We start from the raw sequence: 18976 nt of genomic DNA on the forward strand, positions 1-18976 counted from the left end.
GGGATCTGAACCTGTGAACCCCAGGCCACCAAAGTGGAGCATGCGAATGTAACCACTACACCACTGGGCCAGCGCCCCAAAGTACTATTTTTTATCTATAAGATTACAAATTTGTAATCTATCAAATTATAAATGTCCAGAAGTTTGCTTGCACACCCTGTTGATAAGGCCATAGAGAAATAGCTATAAAACCCCTTTGAGAGGAAATTTGGCAGTGTCTATCAAAATTACACACTTTCTGCACACACTCTTTGACTCAGCAATCCCGTTTCTGGGAATTTGTACTACAAATGTACTGGAGAGGGGAGTAGTTTGAAGAGGTAAGATCATGAATTCTGTTTAGATATATTCAGATTGAGATGCCTGCGAGATATCTAAATAGAGATATTGAGCAGGCCACTGTTTATATGAGTCTGTTTCTTAGAAAAGAGGCTAAGCCAAGATTAAAATTTAGGAGTCTATGTCTTAATTCTTTCTAGGCAGGATATAACCCAGAAACTGTAAAAGAAGAGATTGATAAATTTGATTGCGTAAAAGTTTAAAACATTTTTATAACAGAAAAGCACCATAAACAAGGTCAAAAAAGTCAATGCCAATGAGATCACCTACTGGAGAGAGAGAGAAGAGCCCTAAAATTTTTCCAGTATTGAAGAATGGTTACTAAAAGAGCAGCTGGCAAAGGAAACTAGGAATAACTAGAGAGAAGACGAGGAAAACCACAAGTCTGGAGTCAGGAAATGCAAAGGAAAGGATTTTTTTAAGAAGGAGGAAATGTATATATATGTTAGAATAGCCAAGAAGTTTCTGAAAATTAATATTAGAGCCATTGGCCTTAAGATATAGTAAAAATATTACAAACATTTTGGTTCTAGAGAAGGAACAGATCAGTGGAGCTTAGAAGGGTCTGGGCGTAGATGTTCAAGTCAGTGGAGGAAAGTGGAATTGTGAATATAATTAGGAAAACTGGTGATTTGGAGGAAAAAACAAACTCTTTAAACAGGTGAAATTCTCAATGGATAAATAAGTTAAACCTAAAAAAATGAAATACTAAAAGTTCTAGAAGATAGCATTAGTAAGCTGGGAGTAAAAGTAGCCTTTTTAAGCAGAATACAACCCAGAAGCCAGAAAGGAAGATGCATAAATGATTGCATAAAAATTAAAAATTTTTGTTCTTTATAACAACAAAAACAGTACGATAAACTAAATGAAAAAATCAATACCAACCTCAGAAAACCTATTTGGAGCATACATGACAGAAAAAACACTAATTCCCATAAAACTCATACAAATTCAATGAGAAAAATCAAGAAAAACAGAATAGAAAAATAGGCAAAGGATATGAATAAGCAATGTGTACAAAAGAGTTATTCAAATGTAAAATAAACATGAAATGATACTCACCCTTAGACATAACTAAAGAAGCATCAAAACAAGATACCATTTTTTAGTGTATCACATTGGAAAAATGTTTTTAACTTTATTTAAAAAAATTCAAATTTACAGGAAATTGTGAGAAAAAGAAAAAACTTTCATATAACCTCTACCCAGATTCACCAGTTGTTAACGTTTTGCCACATTTGCTATCATTCTCTTCTTGTTATATATTTTTCTCTGAACAATTTGGGAGTATATTGCATTCATCATATTCCTTTATTCCTGAACATTTCAATGTGTATTTTCTAAGACCAAGGACATTTTTTATATATATAATTCTCTTACCACAGTTCACGTATCAAATTCAGGAAATTTAACATTGATAAAAATGTTATTATCTAATTCATAGTCCATATTCCAGTTTCACCAATTGTCCCAGTATTGTATTTTATAAGAATTTTTTTCCAGTCCAGGATCCAGAGCAGGATCATGCACTGCAGTTAGTTGTCTTTTGAGTTTTTGAAAATCTGGAGAACTTTCCTCTACCTTCAAGAGTTTAAGCCAGTTATGTTGTAGAATGTTCCTCAGTCTGAGCTTGTCTGAGGTTTCCTCATGCATAGATTCAGGTTATACATTTTGACAGGAATACTACATAAGTGATATTTTGTCCTTCTCAGTGTCATCGTGTCTATTTGTTCCATTACTGGTTATGTTAACTTTGATCGCTTAGTTAAGTGGAGTCACTAAAGTTTCTCCTCCATTAAGTTTTTTATTTTTCCTTTTGTAATTAGTAAGAACTTCTATGGACAGATGCTTTGAATTCATGTAAATATCCTGTTCCTCATCAAACTTTCACTCACATATTTTAACATCCGTTGATAATTTCTGCCTGAATCAGTTATTACTATGATGGTTGCAAAATGGTGATTTACCAAAAAAAAAAAAAAAAGCTCCATTTTTCTATCTACATAATGCTGTAAGAATTTTCCTTGTTCTAGTTGATAGATTGATTAGTATTATTGACTCATAGACTCTTATTCTAGTCAATGGATTATAGTCCTTTGTTGTCATTTATTATTTTGATGCTTTATAGTCTGGTTTATCCTTCCTGTGTTTACTTTTGTAAAATTAAGCAGCTATATGTATGTTTTCTTATTTCCATTTCTACCCTCACAAAAGATAGCATTCTTTGTATTCTCTGTTACACTTTGCCTTTTACTTAATGTATTCTGGAATTCAGTCATAGAGATCCTAGTTCATAGAGGTCTTCCTTGTTCTCTCTTCACAGCTGCATTGTTCTCCTTATGTGGATGTACCAGTTTGTTCACTCAGTCTGCTGTGTTTGAGCATTTAGGTGGTAGTGTTCAGTATTTTGCCATTACAAATACTGCTGCAATGAATAGCCTTGTGTATGAATATTTCACTATTGTTGGAGGTTTAACTTCAGGATAAATTCCTAGAAATGAGGTTGCAGGGCCAAAGATTAGCTGTAAATGTAATTTTGCTGAATACCACCAAATTCCCCCTCTTTACGTGATGTAGAACCATTCTGACCAGTGGTATATGAGGGCGACTGTTTGCCCACAGCCTCACCAAAAGGATAACTTGTCAGCCTTTTGAATTTTTGCCAGTCTAATAGATGAGAAAAAGAATCTCAGTATGGTTTTAATTTGCATTTCTCTTAAAATAAGTAAAGTTGAATATCTTTCATATGCTTAAAGGCTATTTTTATATAATTTTTGTGAATGTCTGTTAATATTTTTTGCCCATTTTTCTATTAGATTTTTGGTCTTTTTTCTCTTCAATGTTTTAAAACTCTCTATATACTAACAGTGATAGCCTTTTATCTGTGAAACGTGTTATAAACTTTTTTCCCAGTTTGCATTGCCTTCTAACTCTGCTTATGGTATTTGTGGTCATGCAAAACTTGTTTTTTTTTAATATTGTCAAATGTATCAGTCTTTTCCTTTATTGCATCTGGATTTTGAGGCAGACTTTGAAAAGCTTTCCCTACACCCAGGTTATCTTATGTATGGTATAAAATGTTGACTTAATAATATCTTTTTCTAAGTGGCTGTCTAGTCTCAATACTGTGTATTTAAACGTCTCTCTTTGCCCTAGAGATTTGAGATAACATCTTTATTTTATACTAAATTTATGTATGTGCTTGGTTTTGGACTTTCTATTGTGGGCCATCCACCAGTACCACACTATTTTCTACAATGTTTTAATTATTGAGGCTTTGTAGTATATTTTAATACATAGTACGGCTAGTACCCCTATCATAAAACTTTTTTTTCACTGTTTTCCTAACTTTCTTGCATGTTCATTTTTCCAAATGAACTTAATATCACCTTATCCAGCTCTAAGAAAAAAACTTGATGGTATATTTATTGGGATTCTATTAATTTATAAGTTAACTTAAGAAGAACAGTCATTTTTGTGACATTGTTATCCTATCCAAGAATGAGAAGTGTCTTTCCATTTCTTCACTTCTATTTTTGTGTCTCTTATGAGTGTTTTATAGTTTTCTTCATTTAGGTTTTATACATTTTTTCTTAAGTTTATTTCTAAGTGTATTTTTCGTTTCCATTGTAAATAGGTTTCTCTCCTCCATTATATCTTCTAACCACTTCTCATTAATATATATGAAAGCTACTTACTGAATTTTCTTATTCTTTGAGTTACTTTTACCATTGATTCTCTAGAGTTTTCTGAGAATCCTGTCATGTCACCTGTATGTCAATAGTTTTATTTCTTCTTTTCCAATTGTTAATGCCTCTAATTGTTTTCTTTCTCTAGTTGCTTGAGTTAATACTTCCAGTAAAATGTTAAATAGTAATGGACATATTGGACATATTTCCTTTGTTTCTGGCATTAGTAGGAATGCCTCTGGTGTTTTCCCATTAAGTAATATACTAGCTTTGAGGTGTGAATATTTTATCATATTAAGGAAGTATCCATGTCCAACAATTCCTGTTTTCTTGGATGCTTTTTATTAGGAATGGTATTGAACTTTGTCCAGGGCCTTTAATTTTCTTCTCAAACCTGTTATTAATATGAATTACCTTAATGGAATCCTAAAATTGAAGCATCTTTGTATTATTGGTATACACCTTTTGGTCATGGTGTACTGTTAATGTAATATTGGAATCTACCCACCAGTATTTTATTTAGTGTTTTAGGCCAGCCCTGGTGGCCTAGTGGTTAAGTTCACTGCACTCTACGTCAGTGGCCTAGGTTTGGTTCCCAGGTTGCAGACCTACACCACTCGTCTGTCAGTGGTCTTGCTTTGGTGGTGGCTCACATACAAAAAGAAAAGAGGAAAATTGGCAGTGGTTGTTAGCTCAGGGCAAATCTTCCTCAGCAAAAGAAAAATAAATTTAGTGTTTTTATATCAATATTCATAAGCAATATTAGTCTTTAATTTTCTTGTACTATCTTTATCAGGTTAGATATAAATGTTATACTTCATGAAAATGAGATAGAAGTTTTTCTTCATGTTCCATGCTTTGAAACAATTTATACAACATTGGGACTATGTTGTCTCTGAAAGTTGGTAGAATTTCCCTGTGAAATTGTCTAGGCTTGGTGCTTTTTTGTGAAGTGGTTTATTGATAATTTTCTTTATTTCTTCTATGAAATTTTCTTTCTCTACTAGGATCAATTTTTATAAACTATATTTGCCTAGAAAATTATCAGTTTCATCTAGGTTTTCAAATTTAGTTGTATAGAGGTGTACAAAGTAATCTCTTTTAATTTTTTTTATCCATCAATGGTTATGAACCTTTAGCTATACGGATCAAAAGAAAAAAGAAGACACAAATTACCAGTTTCAGAAATAAAAGAGAAGACATCACTACAAATCCCTCAGTCATTAAAAAAGGATAATAAGGGATTATTATTAACATTTTGCCACTAAACTGAACAACTGAGATGAAATGGACAAATTCTTTGAAAAACACAAATTACAAAAACTGACTCAAGAAGAAACAAAGCTAGAACAACCCTATAACTTTGAAAGAAATTGAATTCATAATTTAAAAGCCATCAATTTAAAATTGAATTTATGATTTTAAAACGCCATTCCCAGATGGTGAATTCTGTCAAACATTTAAGGAAGAAATAATACTAATCCTACACAAAATCTTTCAGAAAAAAGGAGGAGGTTGCCAAATATAAGGACAAAATCACCCTGATATCGAAACCACAGACACTATAAGAAAACTACAGATCAATATCTCTCATGAATTTAAATATGAAAAGAGGAACACTCCGTGACTAAATGAAGTTTGTATGTCACTAAAGTTAATAGTCAATATTTTATAGTCACACTTGATTTCTCATTCAAAATAATGTAACTTCTTCACATACCTTCTTTAACAGACTTGACTCTTAATTTCCTTACACTTTTTACAAATATCAAGTCCACTGTCCAAAAATAAAGATTTGCAATCACTAAGAATTTCCAAAATAATTTGCCAAAGTCATTGGACCCCAGATTAAAAGTTCCCTGCTTTAGAGCCTTTTGGCATGATGGTAATGTTCTATATCTTGATTGTCATCATGGTTAATGAGTATATACATTTATCAAAACTCATTGAACTATATGTTTAAAATAAATAAAGTTGATTTTTAAAAATTTCCTGCTTTAACCAAAGCTTGTGTTTTAGATCTAAAGTAGTTTCAAATATCTGAAGAATATCCTTAACAGTAGAGAAAGTTTTGGAATCTCTTCTGGTTCTAACCCTGCTTCCAAAGTGAGCCTGACTCATCCCATAATGAAATCTCAGTGAGAAAACCTCACCCCTGTTCATAGACTGGAACCGTTCTGTGTAGATGCAAAAGTCACTATTTGGGGCTTCGAACTCATGACTCACTTAAATTATTTTTAAAGTTAAATCTATATTTAATTTCCTTCTATTCCATTAGACCTACCTTAATTCATATAGTGTTACTCTTGCCAATAAACATAAATTTAAAATTTATCTTTCATGGGGCCGGCCTTGTGGCCGAGTGGTTAAGTTCGCACGCTCCGCTTCTGCGGCCCAGGGTTTCACCAGTTCGGATCCTGGGCGCAGACATGGCACTGCTCATCAAGCCATGCTGAGGCGGCGTCCCACATGCCACAACTAGAAGGACCCACAACTGAAAAAAATATATATACAACTATGTACCAGGGCTTTGGGGAGAAAAAGGAAAAATAAAATCTTTAAAAATTGTCCTTCAACTCAACAATGAGTTCACCATTCACTTCTGTTAGAACAAATCTAGATGACTGCTTATTCATTTTTGTTGTTTTCAGCTTCATTCATTCTTCAAATTGCATCTACATTCATCTGAAGAAACTAAAAGTAAGCTCATTACCATAATAGTGTGGGACTTAAAATTCACATCTCCTGTAAACTCTTATTTTAAAAAGTAGATACTTTAATGCATTATTTTTCTTAACCTGCTTATTGGTTCAAGAATAGACTTCAGTGTTAGATTGCCCTAACAGTAGATCATTGATATCTTTTTCTTGTTGGTGGAAAAAGAAGTGACATTTTAACCAGGCTTTATCAAAAGCATTATTTTTACTCTTTACTCTTAGTGCCAAACAGATATTTTCTCACACAGATTTTCACATCTCCTTGCCATCTAATCTTTCCAGTAAGTGACTTGTTAATATCATAGAGGTCTATTATTAAACTTTAAACTTGGTGATCATTGATATTTACATAACATTTGGTTTGTAATCACTAAGTTGGGGAAAAAAATTATACTCTGAGAAAGATCCAAAAAGAATGTTAAGGCACTTCACTAAGATATATGATACCATACTTGTATTTAAGTAAAGAAACTAGAATGAAAAGAAAATAAGAGGAAAGTAAGATATAGCCATGGCTAAAGTTTTGCATGCCGTGAAGGCCAGCACACTTAACTTGGAGCTAGCCTCCAAATTTAACCCTTACCTTTATAGCCCCCAACATAGGGTTGCCAGATAAAATACGGGGTGCCCAGTTAAATTTAAATTTCAGATGAACAACAAATAATTTTTTAGTATAAGTATGTCCTGTATTTTTATTTACTAAATCTTTCATCTGCTAACCTTGCCAGAGAGAGTATAGAGCAGCCATTCTTACTACGAAGTTATCTGGCTAAGCAATCTCAGGTAGAGTTTAAAGGTTACCTATCTAATTTCCTGAATCCCATAAAGTCTCTCACTAAGATGATTTGAAGACTTGTGCCATAAAAATTGAAGTACTCATTAGTGTTTTCTGCTATAAGTATAGCTAACCTTATAGCCCTTAACTGTTTATTTTAGCATTTGCATTTTTTTCTAATGTACTTGGGAAAAACATTTTTAATCAAATACTCAAATGGCGTATCTTGTATCTTGCTAAATATTCTGACTTTTTGATGAGCATAAAGATAACCCTGTCCAGCAGGCATATAACCCAGAGAATACAGCATCTGTATTAGAGGTCACACGTAGGAATCTGAGCTCTTAACCACATCCTTCCTGCACAAATAGACACCGTATGTAGCACAATCTTCTGAATGGGAGAACAAACCACATGGAGTATAGCAGTGACTGTTTCCCTCCTCTCCCTCCCTTTTACTCTACATGCTGATGACAAGAGGTACAAGATCTTGGGATTTGTGGCCAGACTGCACAACAAGGTAATACCCTTGTTGCCATTTCATCTCCATCCTGACAGTTCCCTAGCCTTGGGTAAAGGTAAATTATTGGTATGTTTGTAGTTTCTCACTGATGTACATATATCAGAGTTGTTTGGTCCTCAGAGGTTTTCATGAGTCTAACTCTCCTGCTCCTTATTGTATCCTTTCTTCCTTGTAGAATTGCTGACACCCTCTTCGTTTTTTAAACTGGCCCCTTGGTGTTTCTGCCCTAGATGCTGCCATTTCAGCAAGTAATCTTCCTCTGAAAGCTCCATGACTTTTTTGTATGCCTCTTATATTTCTAGAGTTATAATTTGGTATTAGTTTAGTTGATTTTGAGCATAAATTGTTTTTTACTTCATTTTAGGAAAAAGATGTCATTTTTCTTCAATTTCTTGAATCACAAATTATTTTTCCTAAATCTTAATTGTTCTATGTACTCTCCTTTGTTCCCTTTTTTTAAATTAATAAACTTTATTTTTTAGAGCAGTTTTAGGTTCACAGTAAAATTATGCAGAAAGTACAGAGTTCCCATATACCCTGTCTCCACACATGCACAACCTCCCGCGACATCAATATCCCACCCCAGAGGTACATTTGTTACAACCGATGAACCTTCATTGACATTTCATTATCACCCAAAGTCCATAATTTACAGTAGGATTCACTCTTGGTGTTATATAGTCTTTGGGTTTTGATAAATGTATGATGACATGTATCTACCATTGTAGTATGTCATATGGGATGATTTCATTGCCCTAAAAATCCTCTGTGCTCTGCCCTATCTTTGTTCCCTTTTTAAACTTTTCTTCTCCTCTGGTACTATTTTGAATTTCACCTCCATTTTGGAATAGAGCTGTGCCACATAACCCTCAAGAAAAATATTGAGATGATAAATTAAATATGACCACAGAGTTTTTTCTTTTATTCACCTAATTTTGAACAGGTGATGGAAAGTGAAGAGTTCATGTTGCTTCCAGCCAATCAACTCATTGATATAATATCTAGTGATGAACTAAACGTTCGCAGTGAAGAACAGGTGTTCAACGCAGTGATGGCCTGGGTCAAATACAGCATTCAAGAAAGAAGGCCTCAATTGCCCCAGGTATGATGGAAATGCTTCTCTAAGTAACTGCTTTGTCCTGGATGGAATAATATGTATTTGACTTGCAAAAAGAAACAGTTATCACTGTCCCTTATATTAGACTGTAAGAAAGACCATCTTTTTCCAAATAATCAAGGAAATAAGTGTTTAGAAGCATTTTAAGTGTTTATCATTATGCACTTGTTGCTCCTTTGCTTCCTTTTTATTTTGCATCAACTCTAGGTTTGGGCTATAGCACAAGTCAGAACCTAACTAGTACAAAATGAACAAAAGAAAGCAAGGATGGCAATTATCATGCCTCCCTTCCCTATGACTTGGAAATCCCACCACATTTTGGAGAGTAAAGGGATGATATGCGGCATAAGTGGTCACTAAACAGAACATTCAGTGTTCTTGTTTTATGACTATAGTCTTTAGCAATTTAATAGAATATTCTTCTGGATTATTAATTCTTCTGGACTAGAATATTCTGGACCAGAGTCCCATTGTCTAAGCTAGTTATAGAGAAGCTTATAATGTATTCCTGAAAGCTTAAAGTAACATTCTAAAGTGATACTAGTGTTTTAAATTTTCTGATTATTCTAATTACTGAATTGATGGTTAGAATAAATTTAGTTTTAGTATTTATGTCTTCCCTCCCACTTTATCGTTTATTAATTAATCCTAAAATAATTGGAAACACAATAGGGGAGCATGGGTTATGTATTCTCTTAAATATGTTGCAGTTGGGAGCTCGTGCCCTTGACAGTGTTGATTATCTCCTAGGTGCTGCAGCATGTTCGTCTGCCTTTGCTTAGTCCCAAGTTCCTGGTGGGCACAGTAGGCTCTGATCCCCTCATCAAAAGTGATGAAGAATGCAGGTACGAATGGCCCTGTGTGGGGAAAATCAACAACTAGGCATTCCTGCTTTCTCCTAATTTCCTTTTTTGTATTGCTTCATAAATATTGTGTTTCTTAGTGCCAAAACCAGTGCAGTATTTAACAGGTTTTTCTTCTGGGCTAGGGTCAAGAGGAGGAGATGGAAGAAGAGAGGACTGAACTTCTTGTATTCTATTCCATTAGGTTTTTATGTGTGGTGCTTATTGGTGTAGAAGTGGCAATAAAGAGGTAGATTTCTAAGATTTTGGTGCAAGCTGGAATTTGAAGGTGCCATTCTTGGCTAATACATTTTTTCTTGAGATAAATTAAATAATTCTGTTGATTCTGTCAAAAAGTGTGTCAGGAGCACTTTTCCATTTCATCATATATGCCTAGTCAGGGAACAGGACCAGCCTTACTTTCTGAGATTGTGGACGTAGTTAAAGATCTGCCACACTCCTAAAGGAGCTGGGGAACAGTTTCCACTGGATCTTAATGAAGCAGTTTCATCATGGTTTTTAATTGAAAGAAACTCTAAATGCATTTACAAAGCAAACAAACACACAAAACACCTGTTTTATTGGGCTATCTTTGTAATATATACAAAATTTAATAAATTGCTTTTCCCAGTTTGACACATTTTAAGATTTAAGTTCAAATCTGAAACGATATAATCTTTTAAATTATTTTTCCCCACATGTTCCATACATAAAAATGAAAGAGCAAGTCAGTACTCAGAACTCCTTAACCTACACTGACCTTTGAGTCTCCCTTAGTGACTAAAGAAACTTGTTCCAGAATCAGGAATCCCTATAAGAGAGGTCAGCCATGGAGACTCATTTGCATTTCTTCTATAATCTGGAGCCTGTCCCTTTAACAAGAGATGTTAGAGGAGATTTTAGATGTTTATCTTTTAAATTTAAAAAGTGGACAAATGATAATTAAGTTCCCCAAATATAGCAGAAGGAAAACCGTATGAATTATGGATGCTGAGATCTGAAGAAACAATACAAAGGTGCCCTTCCCCCATAAAACATAAAGCAGATTGTACTGATTCTGATGCAGAAAGTAAAGGTACTTACAAAGGCACTTTCAAAAGAAGCCCGTTCCTACTATCCTGACATCACCATTTACTAGCTTATGACCTTAGGCAAGTTACCTTAACCTCTTTCTGCTACAGTTCCTTCATCTAGAAAGTAGGAGTAGTAATAGGACATATTCCATAGGGCTGTGGTGGGGATTAAATGAGTTAATATTTATTAAGCCCTTAAAACAGGGACTAGCACATAACTGTAAGGGTTGTCGTCGTCGTTAGTATTAATTTTGTGTTGGCTGCTAAGTATTACTCTTTACTATTTCTAGGAACTGCTGAACAAGTTAACCAAAAACCAGCTATTAGGAGATCACAGTCTTTGTTTTTAAGGCTGGGGAAGCTAGAAAAAGCTCTTGGTCAATAGCTTGGGGTTTGTTTTTTGTTTTTTTTTTTTTTGGTTTTGGTTTGTTTTTGTTTTTAAGATAAATAAACTCAGAAGGGGCCTTAGCAAAGCCATATAATCAAGTGCATAATTGGGTCATGCCTGGGACTGGTCTAGCAGGAATAAATGATCTCTCTTTGTAACATAAAATAACTACAGAAATGAAAATATAGTGTAGTTTAGGAAACACTTTCAGAGTCGAGAGAGAAAAGAATAACATTGAATTTGCACTAATCAGGCACTGAATCACTCAAAGTTCTCAAGTGAAAGAAGTATATATGTAAATAGTTTGTCTTAGGATATTGTGTTTAACAAGTGTAATTACTAAGTTCTTCTCAGTAAGTACCTTAATAGGTAGAAAAAAAAAATGTGTTCGTCCTCAGTAGACTTGTTGAGAGTAAACCATTCATACAGTACCAGATAGTAAATTAATAATAAATGACAGTACAGTGTTTCTTTTTAGCAATCCAATTTTTGACCTAGTTTTTATTCTTTTAATTAATCTAGCAAATATCTAGTGCCATGGCTGATGTGCCACTTTGCCAGTATCCTGCAGAATCTAATAAAATTCATTAGGAAGCAGCAATTCTGCAGGCTGGTAATTGAGTTGTGATTTTTAGATTACCTAAGTTATTGTTGGCCCCAAGCATGTTGAGTTTTAGGCTGAATTTGTGCTACGATATGAAGTCATGATGGAAATAGCAATCAGTTCACAACTCACACTGTAACCGGCATCATTGCTCTTATGTTTGTGGCCCTTTTAATATTGGCTAGCGTTTATGATTTGTTTTGATTTATGCTTGCTCCCGTTTGCCAATTTACATATTCCTAAACCACATTTGATTAATAATGTTATTTAGACATTTAGAATAAACACAGAATTTTCTCCACAGAGACTTGGTAGATGAGGCTAAAAACTATCTCCTGCTGCCTCAAGAACGACCACTAATGCAAGGACCTAGGACAAGACCACGGAAACCTATCCGATGTGGAGAAGTACTCTTTGCAGGTTTGGATCTTACTGCACTGTGGCCAAACTGAATATTTTCCCACTTAAGAAGTTGTCATTTGGGGCCGGCCCCGCGGCCGAGTGGTTAAGTTCACGCGCTCTGCTTCGGCGGCCCAGGATTTCACCAGTTTGGATCCTGGGCAAAGACATGGCATCGCTCATAAGGCCATGTTGAGGCGGTGTCCCACATACCACAACTAGAAGAACCCACAACTAAAATATACAACTGTGTACTGGGGGTATTTGGGGAGAAAAAGCAGAAAAAAAAGAAAAAAAGATTGGCAACAGTTGTTAGCTCAGGTGCCCATCTTTAAAAAAACAAAAAAAGGAAGTTGTCATTTGAGTAGTCCTTTGGACAGTTGTGATATCCACTGTCATAAGAGACACGTAATAATTTGTCATGTAGCTTGACTGGTAACTCATGAACTAACTCTGGTAATTCTCTAAAAGAGTGCTCTATTTTTATATAAATCTAAAAATGTCGTGCAGGGGATGTTTTGCTAAAATGAGTCATATGCATTAATTTATATACCAGTGTGCAAATCTCCTCATAATTGCATGGAATTGTCAAAAAACATTGTCTTACATTAAACAGTTACACTCTTTCCTAGCTCTGCTGAGCTGAATTGAGCCCAAGACAACCTGCTGTATCATTTGGGTCCTGCTGTTGGCCCCTAAATCTCTGAGAACTTTCCATCTCAGATGTTTCACTTGCATCCATGTGAATTCAGCTCCCTTGTTCACCTGAATAATAACTTTCCTACTGTTTAGTAAAACTTCTCACTAGTTCTGTCTTAGTCCTTTTGGACTGCTATAACAGAAAACCATAGACTGGGTGGCTTATAAACAACAGAAATTTATTTCTCACGGTTCTGGAGGCTGGAAAATCCAAGATCAAGGCGCTGGCAGATTCAGCATTCTGCTGAGGGCCGGCTTGCTGGTTCTTCATAGAAGGCCATCTTCTCATCTTCTCACTGTGTCCTCACATGGTGGAAGGGGCAAGGGAGTTCTCTGAGGTCTCTTTTATAAGAGCACTAATCCCATCCATGAGGGCTCTGCCCTCATGACCTAAGCACCTCCCAAAGGCCCCACCTCCTTAGATTTCAACATATGAATTTTGTCAGAACACAAACGTTCAGTCTATAGCAAGTTCTTTCTCTTCAAAGTTTTTTCAAATCCTGACTCATAAAGCTAACTGGAACATATTGTAGTCTTTATATTTAAGCTCCCAAATTTCAGGGATTCCATGGCTCCCTAGATTTAATTGTTCTCATATTCTATTGTCCTATCTTGATCTGTGAAATGTTCTATTCCTTTTCATCAGGGAATTTCATGCAATTGCTGAGGCATAGTATCCTTTCCCATCAGCCTAACCACTTGCCTCTCTTTTTCTCTCCAATTTAATTTTCTCTTGGCATGTGGGAGTATATTTTTAGGAGGAAAATTTGACAATTTATGTTTTGAATTCTCTCTTTTAAAATTTTTTTATCTAAATTTCTTCATGTAGAGGATTACAACATTTCTTCAAGAAGAAAGATGATACCAGGTTTTCTTTTCCTCTCTAATCTGCATAAGGTTTTTTCCTTCTCTTTTGAAAGCATTCTTTCATTCGTGTTTAGATTTAAAACTTAATTACTAATTCATCATGCATTGAAATCTCTCTTACTTCCAGTGTCTTAATGTCTCTGTTTATTGTTATTAATGGATTTATCATTTCTATTATCATTCTTACTTGTTCCTATGACTTTCTTTCCTATATATGCGGGCACAGATATGTATTTACACACTCATATAGGTTTACACGACACTTGCATGCTCACACCTACTCTATCTGCATTCTCGCTCCCACATAGCAGTCTATAGTTGCCATAGCTTGGTGAATAAATTCATTGTCAGATCTAGTTAGATTCACAGGGATGTCTTTATAACATTTGTTTAGCTTTGTTGGTTAAACTAGATAAATTATGTTCTTAAGGGTCTTTTACTTATAAAAGTAGTTTGTTGTGCCATATTGCTGTTTGGGTATCTGATTCCTCTACTATATTGTTAACCACTTGAGGGCAGGGACCATTTCTAATTTATCTTTGTAGTTTCCAGATTGTATAGCAATCTTGTCAGAGTAGGCAATCAACAAAGATTAATTGCATGTTGATCCTGAGAAACACTAGTGAGAAATTAGCATCGACCCATCATGATTAATGGAAAAAGAAAATTGGAAAGCACATGCCAGTAGCAGTAATGGATTACTAAGGTCACTTTGTAGGTGAAATATAACCTATTTTTAAATAACACTTTTTGTTTTTCTGATTATAAAAGTGAATACATAATCAGTATAGAAATTTTGATTAACACAAAAATATAACAATGAAAAGTTAAATCATCTCACCTTTTTTACACTATTATGGTTTTCTTTCTTTTTTTTTTTTTTGAGGAAGACTAGCCCTGAGCTAAGATCTGCTGTCAATTCTCGTCTTTTTGCTGAGGAAGATTGGCCCTGGGCCAACATCTGTGCCCATCCTCCTCCACTCTGTACATGGGATGCCTGCCATAGCATGGCTTGATAAGCAGTGCGCAGGTCTGTGCCAGGGATCCAAACTGACAAACCCTGGGCCACTGAAGCAGAGCACTCAAACTTAACCCCTATGCCACAGGGCCAGCCCCTGTGGTTTCCGTTTTCATTTGTTGAGAAAAGCTGCTAAGTCTTTTCCTTTACAACTAGTATTGGTTTTCCCTGCTTTCTTAGTGTTTTTATGTTATCCAGATCTGAACTCCATTCTCGAGTGATAGTGTTCACTGACATTAGTTTAGATCTTAACCCATCTGTCTCTACTTAAAATTTAATCCTCAATTTGCTTTGGTTTTTATTGCGATTTTGTTTTCATTATCTTTGGAATGCCAAATTACCAGTTTTCACTTAACTTTGGAAAATTGAGTCTTCCTTTCCTCATCACTCTATGGAGATAAACCCTGGAAGCCTAAGATCAAATCTATAATCTCAGTAGTTTCTTACTCAGGAGCATTTTACTCCTATTAATATCTTCTGGCTTATCCTCTTGTTTTCCATTAGGCTTTTTTTTTTTTTTTTTAAGATTTTATTGTTTTCCTTTTTCTCCCCAAAGCCCCTGGTACATAGTTGTATGTTCTTAGTTGTGGGTCCTTCTAGTTGTGCCATGTGGGACGCTGCCTCAGCGTGGTTCAATGAGCAGTGCCATGTCCGCGCCCAGGATTCGAACCGCCGAAACACTGGGCCGCCTGCAGCGGAGCGCGCGAACTTAACCACTCAGCCACGGGGCCAGCCCTAGGCTTCTTGATGCTTCTCAATTTTGTGTTTCTGATTTGTTTGGGGGTTTTTTAGTGTTCACAGTTCAATAATTGTTATTCCAGATACTTTATGGAAGTTTCTTTCTTTAAGGTAACACTTTTGACCAAATCTCTCTTTGAAGTAATTCTTTTTAGAGTGAACGTCTCACATATGTAAAACTATATGTCCCCTTTTCAGCAATAATTTTCATTAGGTACATTGCGTAACTTAAGTTGAGAGTTCCCATGGCAAGGACAATGCGTACACTTTATTTTGCTAGGTACAGTGTCCTTGGCTTATAATGATAACTAGTTCTATCCTAGTTATGCCATCACCCTGCTGCCTTGGAAATCATAATGCACATACAATCGCCATAAGGCAGTGGAATTGAACAACCCTTTCCTGTTCTTGTTTCCCCAGGTGACAGGAAAGATTTAAGTGTGGTCTCCTAAAGGCTTATTTCTTCTTCTTTAGTATCAAAGAGCACAGTTTATGAAGTGATATTAATTTGACTTGGAGCCATGAAATCCAATAAAAAGCTTCCATTGTAAAATGGAATGCAAAATGTAATGGCTTCCATTGTAAAATTCTGCCCGAGGTTTAATGATTAGGCTATTTGATTTGTCTTAAATGCTTATAACTCTCACATTTGCAGCCAAATTTTACTTTGGAATTTATGATGTTTTCTCTGATCTTGAAAATCCTAGCATATAGCCTAAAACAGAATTCAAATTTAATCAAATTAATATACAGAAAACTTAGTGTGATTTAGTATTAGGTGAATATCCTGATTTAAATGAAACCATAATAAAACAAAATGTATACAGCACATTGAGATTTGAAATAAAGAAGTGAATTTTCAAATATACTTCGAAGAAGGTTAGCAACATTACTACCATTCTAGTCTGGCTCAGGAAGTTAATGACACCCCCTAGAAAACATCAGTTTTCATATGTTTTAAGGTTAAGGTATCCATGGACTTCACTTTTTAAGCTGCAGTATCTAGCTCTTATTTTAGATTGAAATAGAGATGATTTGAAAGAATAAAAAATTAAATATATCCTTTGTAACTACGCTTTTTTTCAGGGAGCACTCAGAGAAGCTTTATGGAACTGAGTTTGAACCTATTATTCTGAGTATTACTTACTTATGAAAAGTGTAATTTCTTCAAGATATTTTCTGATCTTAAATGTCACTTTGGATAATGTAGAATTTAGTACAGACTGCAGATTAAACAGAAAGCAAAATATTTTGCAGTATAAATCATAAGAATTTTTGTATTATTTTTAGTCACAAAAGGACCTATTAAGAGACCATGAGTAGATGAGCCAAAATCCCTCTCCCCTAAGAGAATTTTTAAAAAAATAAAGACAGGCTTCTGAGTTATAGTTCTTCTTTTGGCTTTCGATAACACATTACATTAATGTAGGTTTTATACTTTAGAAAGCAGTTTCATATATAGATTATTTCACCTTTAAATTTTTATTTCTTATTTTACAAATAAGATAGTTTCCAAGATTTCCCCAAGATCACATAGCTTAGTAGAGGCCACAGTCAAGTCCTAGTTTTCTAACTAAATGCAGTGTTCTATTTATTAAATGCCACTCTACCTCCCAACCTGATTTGAATTGGTGTCCTTGCCCTCTTCTGTAAAATGGACGTAAGACTAACTTATTTAGAAAGTTAAAGATTATAGCAATCCCAATGGAATAAGTAAAAGTCATAACTTATGTTCTGACCTGCTTCTAGAGATATCTGGTAAGTCCAGACATTAGGTCGCAGTTTAAAGGTCAGCAGTGAGTGATATATTCTATGCTTCAGGAAAGGTATTCTCCTGACCATTTCCATTACTTCCCCAGTTGGTGGTTGGTGCAGTGGAGATGCCATTTCCAGTGTTGAACGATATGATCCACAGACCAATGAATGGCGAATGGTAGCGTCAATGAGCAAAAGGCGATGTGGCGTTGGGGTCAGCGTTCTTGATGACCTGTTATATGCAGTAGGAGGCCATGATGGATCCTCTTATCTCAATAGTGTTGAAAGGTAAGTAAGGTCAATTTGAAATTTTTTCTCTACTATTCATATAATTTTTATTTCAGATGTTAATTAGGAAATAGATGTGACTTGCTGCTTTAGTTTTGCGTCTGTGGCACTAGTTGGCAGCCTAGACCACTTAGCATAACATACAAGTCCTTTATGATCTGACCTTCACCCATTTTTCCAGTCTCTCTCCCCTGGCACACCACTATTCCCCAAACATGCTGCTGCAGACCCGCCACCTCACTTGCAGTTCCTTGGACACACCATCCTCTTTCATGCTTCTTTGCCTGTGTGTATGCATGCTGTTCTTCCCTGGAATATCTCTTCAAGACTCAAATCTTACTTCTTATATAAAGCCTTCTCTGACACAATACAGACAAATTAATTACTCATTCCTCTGCTCTTTCATAAGTGTTTTCAACATACTTATACATATCATGTTGTCTATAATTGTTTGTTGAAATGTCTTTTTCCGTTTTTATCACAGTGCTTGGCACACTGGAAACCTACAATAGTAGAAATAACTTATAGCTTCTTGCTCTCACATACCCTTTTACATTCAGCTGTGTCGATTTATAGTGATTCTTGGTATTTCCTTAACATATCTATGAAACCCTGCAGCGTATCAAGATCTCGAGGTATAGATTGTGTAGCTGAAAAAAACAAACAAAAAAAGCAGGGCAATCAGCTCCATAGAAGTTAAAAGAAAACACACACACACTTAAAAATAAATTGATGAGTTAAAGAAATGAGTGAAAATGATTAAATATTTACCACTTAATAACAGTTAAGCCCATCTATATCAAAATGTGTGGAATGCAACTAAGGTAGTTTTCAGAGGCAAATTTATGTGCATTATAACTTACATGCACTCATTTGAAAATAAGAAAGATGGAAAAATAAATCATGCCTTTAAATCAAGTAGTTATAAAAAGAGCAACAAAACTCAAGAAAAGGGAGAAATCAATTAAATAGAAAGAAAAGAAAAGGGGCCGGCCCGGTGGTGCAGCGGTTAAGTGCGCATGTTCTGCTTCTCGGCGGCCTGGGGTTGGCTGGTTCGGAGCCCGGGTGCGGACATGGCACCACTTGGCAAGCCATGCTGTGGTAGGCATCCCACATATAAAGTAGAGGAAGATGGGCATGGATGT

General features: G+C 35.2%; 1 protein-coding gene across 2 annotated transcripts in view; it reads left to right on the plus strand.

The window, feature by feature from the left end:
- The window catches only part of KLHL20 (kelch like family member 20), a 56206-nt gene that overhangs the window by 14663 nt on the left and 22567 nt on the right, over window positions 1-18976 (plus strand). For both annotated transcript variants that reach the window (XM_008511144.2, XM_008511151.2), the window contains 4 exons: window positions 8987-9145; window positions 9911-10005; window positions 12372-12487; window positions 17648-17831. In XM_008511144.2, coding sequence (XP_008509366.1) covers window positions 8987-9145; window positions 9911-10005; window positions 12372-12487; window positions 17648-17831 — 554 coding nt within the window. The remainder of the gene's footprint in view (window positions 1-8986; window positions 9146-9910; window positions 10006-12371; window positions 12488-17647; window positions 17832-18976) is intronic.

Source organism: Equus przewalskii, chromosome 23, assembly GCF_037783145.1.
Source record: "Equus przewalskii isolate Varuska chromosome 23, EquPr2, whole genome shotgun sequence".
In the NCBI taxonomy this organism is placed as follows: Eukaryota; Metazoa; Chordata; class Mammalia; order Perissodactyla; family Equidae; genus Equus; species Equus przewalskii.